We start from the raw sequence: 9,244 nt of genomic DNA, 5'->3' as shown, positions 1-9,244 counted from the left end.
ATGGATCAGAAAATCCCATATGATGACTACCAGCTCCCAGTGGTATTCCTGCCTTCATACGAGAACCCACCAGCATGGATAGCCCCACAGGAGGTATGCAACATAGTATTATAACCACACTTGGTGCTTACATATATACTGTATATATATCTCTGACAGAGAAAAAGTGAACTCAAGGTCCACAGGGGTTCCGTTTTCTTAAGCTTTCAACTGCATCTTCAGGTCTTTATTAGGGGATGGGTGGGTGTTTTTCAGTTTCTCAGTCATGGAGACTGCACTGATGTCATCACAGGACCTTAGTGTGGAACTTCAGTCACATGATGACAGCTGCTTGTATTTTGGGATGAGATCATGACCGAAAAGATTAACCGAGGACGCTTTCACATCTGTGAAGATTATGGGATGCAGCTGAAAGCTCTGAAAAAAGCAAATAATTGGATCTTGAATTAAGATTGTTGTCTAAGATTGTACTGTTCCAAAGAGTTCCAATGTATAGGAACTGTATATATGTTTGTAATTTAACTTTCACACTAAGTGTATATATATTAATTCAGATTAATGTGTGGAGCTGAGTATGTTCCCAATCCTCTGGTTTGTGATGTCCTATAACATAACTGCAGGTTATCAGATTTCTCTCAAATCAAGGGATATCATGCCACTGTTCTCGTTGTATTTTGTCAGCTTTTCTTTTTCTTTGTACATTTTTAGCGGATTCATCACCCTGACTACAACAATGAGCTCACCCAGTTCCTGCCTCGTACTATAGTACTGAAGAAACCTCCAGGAGCTCAGCTGGGCTTCAACATCCGTGGGGGCAAGGCATCACAGTTGGGAATCTTTATATCCAAGGTGTGTGTGTGTGTGTGTGTGTGTGTGTGTGTAGCCCTGGGGTTGGTACAGCTTTTACTGGCATTAATGCTTGTGGTGCTGCTGTCTAATTGTTTCCACATTTTGATTTCTGATTTGTGTGTAATGTGCTGGCAGGTGGTTCCAGACTCGGATGCCCACCGAGCAGGTCTGCAAGAGGGAGACCAGGTTCTTTCTGTGAATGAGGTTGATTTCCAAGACATAGAGCACTCAAGAGTAAGTAAGAGCAGTACTTTCACCTTGAGATTCATACAGATATTAATTAACACATTATTATACAGTATCTACTAAGTCTTCAGTGTAGTCAAGATGTGTGAAATTAGCCTTTATTTTAGAACGGGCTAGTTACATATTTTAATTTCCATTTAAATATGTAAATAATATTTATAAAATGCCTCAATAAGTTGAACAGCTTTTTATATCGTTTTCATTACATTGCATTAAGTTCATCCCTTCTTCTTCTTAAGGCTGTGGACATTCTGAAGACTGCGCGAGAGATACTGATGAGGGTTCGCTTCTTTCCGTACAGTAAGTCTTACTCTGCAAAATCATATCAAACGTGAAAATGACAACAATCTCTAACTCTCATCAAGAGAGTCTGCACTGCACTCTTTTGTCTTTGATGACCCAATCGCTATTTTGTGACTTCTGAATAACTTCTGAATTTATGTACAGTTATTGACGTGTTTAACTTAAATTGTAAGATTAGCCAATTGGGTTTTTCTTGACTGATGAAATATAGTCCTGCTTTCTTGCTTTGTTTATAAAAAGTTATTGATATAAAAAAAACTTAAACAGAAAACAAAAAGAAGTTAAGATTGACTAGTTGTCTGGTGTTACTATTACAGTTTCTCTAAGTCACTTAGGTACATTTTTCTATTTCTCGACGCATCTCAACATGTGCACACACATAGAGGGAGATTGCTTATATAAGATAATTATCTTATTATAAGAATATTATAAGATTGCTCTGCATGACACAAAGGAGATACCGTAATACACTCTGTGTGCTCTGTCTATATTTCATGCCAATTGAAGGTTCATGAGATATACCTTTATGCTATTTTGTGTGAACTAAGGCTCACACAATTCTCTTCATTTGTGGAAGTCAAGATTCACTATCAATTTACTATGCATTTACAAAAAACGGTTGAATAGAATTGTATATACTTTATGCTTGACAAATTATGACAACTGGTTCAACCATTGTGCATGTAATGACTTATGTAATGAACTAATGCCTGAACCACTATAATACATGTTGATTAACATGCAATTGATAATGTGCGAAACAACAGTTACACATAATAATTTAATGAATGTGCCAAAGCATTTGCAACTTGTTTAAAATAATGAGAAATTGCTTTTACGATGTGCACATGTGACTAGATAATGTAACTATGTTTGTGTACTAAAGCGACTGAGAAAACTGTAAGATGATAAGATAAGTAGTGTGATAGCGGAAATCTTTAACATGAATTGTGCCTGTTATCATCCTCCAGAATGCCAATACTACAGTACATGCATTTTCAAAATGACTAAAAAAAGAGAGAGAAAAGCTTTAAGAGCATAGCTCCTTCTTGGGGACCAAACCTCAGGAAAATGAAGCACGTCAGCACTTAGCTGTCAGCAGCGGAGATCAACCAAGATAAAACTATCTGGCTGATCTCACTGCATTATATCATACTGGTAGAATGACATACTATAATGTTGTGTGTTTTCTTCTATCAGACTACCAAAGGCAGAAGGAGAGGACTGTACATTAGGTGGCAGCAGAGAGAGGGAGAGAGAGAGAGGTTGGACAGCTGTGTCACTGCTCGTCATCATCCTACTCCTACAGACTCTGGCCTCCATGCTGTCTCAGCCCCAAGATGACTGATGTATGACTAACAGCCTCATTCGAAGTCCTCCATGTACGGACAATATCTACTGTTTATATACTCGGTTTCCTCTGTTGCCCAGTTACCTGAGCACTCCCTAATCTACTGGAATACATGGCGATTTCTACTCGATCAGGATGTATTTACAGGAAGTGAAGGACGTTACGGTATAAGCAGACGCTTGATGGACATTTCACATTATAAATTATGTAACTGATGCATTTTTTTTTTTAGTCAAGCATAACATTTATAGACCCTGCATTTGCTTTTCCTCAAGCCCTATAATTAATGTTACTACTGTAGTCTTAGACATATTTGGATCAAGTACAGAGTAGCACTTGTGTGTTCTGTACACATCTGCCTTCATGACAAAGATATGAAGTAGATTCACATGCTTAGTTGCTTATTTATTAGGTAAATTAGGCTAAAACTAATGCATCAGCCTGGATATAAATCCTACCGCCATGAAATGTTTAATGTTCAGTTTAAAACAGTTTGGAATCATTTAAACTCACTTACTAGCTTTTCCTGGAGCTTTTAAAAGCATATCATGGTTCTTATGTTTGTTTTTTACTGGTAAATATATGTAAAATAAATGTGCATATTTCAGGACGCACTGACACACACGCTACAGAGACATATTTTAAGAGCAAATGATGGTGCAAGACTTCTGGTAAATATCACTGATCTTAATATCACTGTGAATATACTGTACGTCCAGTTTTTAAATATTGAACAGTTTAATTGTTTAATGAATATTAAGTTGTGTAAATATAGTTCAGTGACTGCTATTGTTACTTAAATACTGTCTAACCTTTGCTCATGTTTCATACATGTTCATTTTACATAACCTGCTTCTGGGCTGAATATTTTAATAATTTAATGTATGAACTGTATATATGAGGTGCCAAACTGTTGACAACTATAATGCCTGATATTACCGTGCCAGACAGCTAAACATTGCACCCGCCTATTAGTATAGTAAAAGCCGTAATCAGGTGACTTATGTTAGCATTCAAGTCCAACTGAAGACTGTCGGGTACTTTTAGCTTTTTGAGATGGATCCAAGTTCTGGAAGTATAGTAAACATTGGAACATGATAGAAAACATGTTCTTGCAGTGTGCTAGCAACAGTAGGTTTTGTTTTATCGCAACAGCGTCTTCATTATTTTGTACACTACTACTTTGATCAAATATAATGCTTTTGGTGTTCCATCTGATTATCTTAAAGTGGTCTTTCAGCGCCACAATGACGTGGTAAAAATAAATAAAACCTTTTGAACCCTGGTAACCTTTTCTTTGTACTCGAAGAGCCGTAACCAGCTGGAAATGGACCGGTTAGCTCTGGTTAAAGTAGCCAAACGTGTTCCACGTTCTAGGTTGGTTTCTCCCGAGGCTTGAGTGTCATCTTAAGAAGTATGCAGTCAATGACAGTAATTACGTTGGTTAGTTTTTTTCTTTTTTTAAGTCAAGACCATGAAACATTCCACATAAATTATCTTAAGAAGAAAAACTTAAGCTCAGCCTGCAAAGCTTCATTCCAGGGCTTTTCCTCCATCATAACTTCATCTGAGGTTACAGAAACTTCAATAAATAAAAGATATCCTTTATGGTCATTCCAATCCTTCAGGTAAAGTCATTCAACTGACAAAATGCAAACTTGCTAGAATACATCATAACCAGATTTTCATTCTAAGAGATCAACAACTGATTTACTAGTCTAGCATCTGTATAACTTAAAAGAATTACATAAAACCTTTGATTGCACAACATGTCACATAAATACATTGAACCTTCAAACAGTCTTTCTGCATTAAACATTAAAGAAAGAAACAACATAGTTGCTGACTAATCATAACTAAATACACTTAATGCTTACCAATAAAAAGTGACAGTGAATTGTTTTGCAATAAGCCTAAAAACTTCCTGTAAAAAAACACATTCAAGGTCGATGCCCAGAGTGGCTGCACAAACCCGAAACCTCTCAAAATAGGTTTCCTGTTAACAAGAATGTTTCAACTGCAAACAGCCATTCAATGTGATATAACAGAATAAAAAGTATCTAAACTATGAGGCTCAGATGCTTTTGAGCTGACATTCAACAAAGAAAAATAACAAATTTCACTCTACTCTCGCCACTGGCAGTAACTAATGTAATTTCCATTCACAGTCACTTGTAAAGGCAAAGTGGACAACCACGCTTCATTGAAAATGTGTTCATGTGTTTTTACAACTAAAAAAGGCCTGAGAAGACAACCCATTGTAAGTGTAGTGCTGTGGCCATGACACATTTAAACCCTGACACCTACAAGTACAAAAATAAAGAGTTTTAAAGTACGTCGGCCAATACTGGAGAGACGTTTAGCTTACTTCAACATGGTGAATTTGATCTGTGCTAATTTCCGTCTGCTAAAACAGCTGTAAACACTTCATGCTCTTGTTCCTCCCAAAAGGCACACGGCTTCGGAAAAAACGGATGTATTCACGAGCATTCGGGGCAACATCGCAGAGAGTCGGAGGTCTCAAGTCATATTCAATTTGTGAGTATATACACACAGCCTATCCTCCAATGTCACCCTCTTCATTCTACCCTTCACCCACCCATCACTTTGATGCGATTTAGCTGCTGTCCTCGCTGTCCTGAGCGGCCACTTTGAAACTCTCATCCACGTTTTCTAGCGAGTCGGCTCTTTGTATCGACAACTCGCTGGGGTCCATCATGGCCAGGGTGCTCTGCTCCGGGTACAACCAGGGCTTCTGATCGGGAGAGTTCTGCTGCTTCCATTCCGGGTAGTTCTTTCCCGCCTTGTATATACACTCCAACACCTAGAGGAGACCACAATCAGAGAGTGCAGTGAGACAATGAGAGGCATACCACACCTTCATTCTCAGTCAACGGAGCGGATGATAAAGCGGCTCACCAAGTACTGAGTAACCGACTTGTGTATCCGCTTGCCACATAATCTCACTATTTACAGCTCTAGACAGCCTATAAAAATGTGAAATGTTACACAACAAAAACTAAAGATATTATCTTAATGGTAAAGTAATATTCAAACCATGGCTATCTTGCCTTTGCCATTACAGGGACAGATATTCTTGACTTCAAACAGATGGCAACCAAAACTGCACGTACGTTTTGCTACACAAATCTTCTGCTTTAAATGTAAATTAGGCACAATTCTGCTTTTGTAGAATTTATATTAAGACATATATTGATTACTTAAACAGCGCCGAGAGGCGAGATCCTCGAATGTGTTGCTCCTTGTTGGGCAAAGGTGAAAGGCCTGCGTCGCCATCTTCTCTTTTTAAAATCCCACTTTTTTTAGAATAGGCTTTCTATGATCTTTTTGTTGTTTTATGACATTTTAGTTTGTTTATTATTTCTGTTTTTATATTTATTATGATCATCATCATCATCATCGTTTGTTCTGCTGTGTAGACTAAGTTGATGTCCTTCACTGTTTAACTGTCTACAGTATGAGCTGCTATGTGGGTTTGACAGTGCAGGTCATTTATATTCTTATATCTTCTCTCAGTAGTTCTCTGATCTATAGCTGAAACAATTCTTTCAGCAACCATTTTGACAATATATTGATAATTTTAGGAGTTTTATAAGTACAATGAACAGGTTTTTGCCTTCTGGGATGGTGGTGAGAAATAAGGGTGGACATTTTTAACTTTGTTCAGACGCTTTACAGACAAATGATTAATGCAGAAAATAATCATCACATTAATCCACAGTGAATATAGTTTGCAGCACTACAGTCTCTTAGTAAGCAAGCACTCCTGCTTAAGTGCACGTTGTTAGATGCGTTTTGTTCATTGCTGTTCCTTATTAGAGCACAACCTGCCTGAAACAGTATCATCTTTTACATTACTTTTTGTCTCTGACCTTCTGAGATTTGATCCTTTTTACTGTTGGTTTTATATTGTTGTTTTATTTACTCTTCTGAAATGATTAAAAGTGATCTCCAACTAAGGATTACATTATTGTCATTCTCTGCTCACTCGCCGCTTACTAGACCAAGTTGTGAGCTATTGCCTCAAGTCTTTAGAAAGTCGATGTTTCTTCTTAGTAAAAGTCTCAACGACAGCTTCTTTCACACGTTTGTACACTTTGCTCTAAATAGTATCAATCTGCGGAGGATATGAAACCTGGGGAACAAGTTCTGCAGAAAGAGAGACCGACAGCTCGAGTTGAGACTCCTTTGTCAGCAACCTAACCAGGACAGGCCCTTAAATTGGGTTTCTATGGTTACCTTTGTCCTTTAAAAGACACATGAAACCCTCACTCCTTCATGCGGGCACACACCTACTACACGCTTTTTAAAATCACCTCATGGACACACACCCACACAGTAATACAGTTCATGCATTTCTACCATTAGCGGCAGTGCTGCTACTAGATATTATCGAAATATTTCTTTGTTTGTTGCGTCACTTACCCGTGGAGCTAAAACTTGAGAAGCTCGTTTGACCACCCACTTGGGAAGAGAACCTGGAGGAAAAAGAGACAAAACTTATAAAACAACAGCTCTAAAAACACCTGGCAGGAATTCCCAATTTAAAAAAAGAACAGTGCGCGTGTTGGTCGTGGTCGTACCTTTGGGGTCGGCTTGTGAAAGGTATGTGAAAGTGCAGCTGTTGGGTCCTGTGGGCTTGATCAAATATCCAGTGATGATTGAGATGGCCCTCACGAGATCACTGCGAGGAGGGTATTTCTGGAATGAATCAAAACTGTTTTATGAGAAAAACTAACCCGTTTTAACTACAAACACCTCTTTAAGTCATTGAACAAATAATGCGATGTGGACATGTGACACCACCTTATTTAAGAAAAAAAGTGTGTGTAGAAAAAACTCAATGCACACAAAACACTAAGTCAATAGGTGTCAGAGAGTTGTGGTAATGACTCGTTCGAGGACAGTGGGAGAGTGTGGAGGAGGTGGCGTACTGGGTGTTTCACTGAGAAGTTGATGATGGTGTACTCGTCGTCCATCACCTGCCACGAACGCAGAGATACCACATCTCTGTTCTTTATGGGACTTGCACAAAGCCCTGCAGAAGAAAAAGACAAAAATCTGGTTATGTTGCGTTCCTTCATTAACTGCTTCACTGTAAACAACCTTAGGTTCAACAAGTGCACCCTTGTTATGACAATAAATACACCAGTGGGACAAGAAGGGCGCTTGAGCTGGAACCCCGAGGGCTTCAGCAGCTGACAAGCGTGTCAATGGAAGAAACTGATTCTAGTGAATTTGAAAAGGAAGAAGTCAAAAAAAGAAGAAAATAGGAGACAGCACTGCATTGCACTGAAAGAAAAACAAATCTAGTTTGAGTATGTAAATATGGACAGAAGTGATTGCTGACAGGGGAATAATGGGAGCATCGTTTATATTTCACCATGACTCAGCGAAAAGAACACACAATGCTTAAACGAAGGATCTCCTTTAAGTCCCTTCTTAAAAACATATATTATGTTATTTATATTGGAGAGCCTTTCCTGATTTTAGTTTTACATGTACGTTGAACAGTGTTTTAATTCCTTTAAAAAAAAGAGGTTTGTTTTTCCTATTCTTCCTTTTTTTGTTTTCTTTGAAACTGATGATTTATGACTTGACTGTTTCATTCTGCTGCATTTGTAATGTAGATGTTTGAAAAGTGCATTATAAATAAAACATTACAACAACTCAAATCTTAAAAATAAATAAATCAGCACTGATTTTGAATCATGAACTGTCTAGTGGAATAACACTATTCTTCCAGTAGAAAAGGCAGAATATCAAAACCTAAAACACTCACTTTCCCTTGTCAGTGAGTTTATCTAACAAGTGGAAAGACTGCGCCTGAACTCCGGGACTCGCGCTCACAGAACAAAGTGACAAGGTGCAGCAGAGAGTCCTCACATGAGTAGTAGCCCACATCAGCGTTCACAGAGAGCCGGGCAATGTCAAAGCTGTCCAACATGGCGGGGTCCCACTGCTTACGGTACGAGCCGTCGTGAAGCACGTCGTACATGGTGGCAGCGGATACATCTTTAATTGTCATTTTACACTAAAAAAAAAAAACACACACACACATGCAGGTGTTAGAGTCCACAGAGACACGTGTGACGTCCTGACAGGTACTTTTCTGAAGTTGCGGTTATTAAAAAGGAACTTACCTTGATTTTGTGCACTTTCGGGACGTTGTTTCCTTTATTTGCAAGCGAGCCTTCGACCCACACTTGCATCCCGCGCTTATCATACTTGTTGGACCAATTCTCCGTTGATAGACATTGCTTCCTGAAGTCAGCAAAGGCCGCATTGTCGGGTAAAATAGACATATTTTAGTTAACAGCAACAAAAAAAATAACTTTCTTTCTGAAAATAAATCTGACAAACAACAACGTGCGGAGTTTCTGCGGCTCTGTGACTCCGGCGACCCGATTATATGCGAGCCGGTCACCAATCCAGTCAAGCAGGATTTTTATGTGTGTGCGTGTGTGTTGAATT

At 38.6% G+C, this 9,244-nt stretch overlaps 2 protein-coding genes across 2 annotated transcripts; one reads left to right on the top strand and one right to left on the bottom strand.

Annotated features, from left to right (window-relative positions):
• pdzd11 (PDZ domain containing 11) lies at nt 1–4,686 on the top strand (the record flags this gene model as incomplete). Its single annotated transcript, XM_079228301.1, has 5 exons — nt 1–93; nt 709–849; nt 985–1,083; nt 1,335–1,395; nt 2,599–4,686. The coding sequence occupies 5 exons, from the start codon at nt 1–3 to the stop codon at nt 2,631–2,633; spliced, it is 429 nt and encodes a 142-aa protein (XP_079084427.1). The 3' UTR covers nt 2,634–4,686.
• On the bottom strand, nt 4,342–9,134 carry stard14 (START domain containing 14). Its single transcript, XM_079228300.1, has 6 exons — nt 8,914–9,134; nt 8,657–8,804; nt 7,705–7,808; nt 7,354–7,471; nt 7,196–7,248; nt 4,342–5,573 (listed from the first exon to the last, which is right to left on the bottom strand). Exons 1-6 carry the CDS (start codon nt 9,073–9,075, stop codon nt 5,367–5,369), a joined length of 792 nt encoding a protein of 263 aa, XP_079084426.1. The 5' UTR covers nt 9,076–9,134; the 3' UTR covers nt 4,342–5,366.
• Nucleotides 9,135–9,244: the final 110 nt, after the last annotated feature.

Source organism: Taurulus bubalis (assembly GCF_910589615.1).
Source record: "Taurulus bubalis genome assembly, chromosome: 13".
Classification (NCBI taxonomy): domain Eukaryota; kingdom Metazoa; phylum Chordata; class Actinopteri; order Perciformes; family Cottidae; genus Taurulus; species Taurulus bubalis.
Note: the sequence above shows the minus strand (reverse complement) of the source record. Positions and strands in the feature narration are given on the sequence as shown.

Excerpts from the sequence above, each read along its gene's own strand:
- stard14 (XM_079228300.1), bottom strand. The coding sequence starts at position 9,075 with ATGTCTATTTTACCCGACAATGCGGCCTTTGCTGACTTCAGGAAGCAA. Across the intron at positions 7,472-7,704 it reads ACTTCTCAGTGAAACACCCA|AAATACCCTCCTCGCAGTGA; the intron begins GTACGCCACCTC and ends GATTCATTCCAG. Across the intron at positions 5,574-7,195 it reads CTCAAGTTTTAGCTCCACGG|GTGTTGGAGTGTATATACAA; the intron begins GTAAGTGACGCA and ends GGTCTCCTCTAG.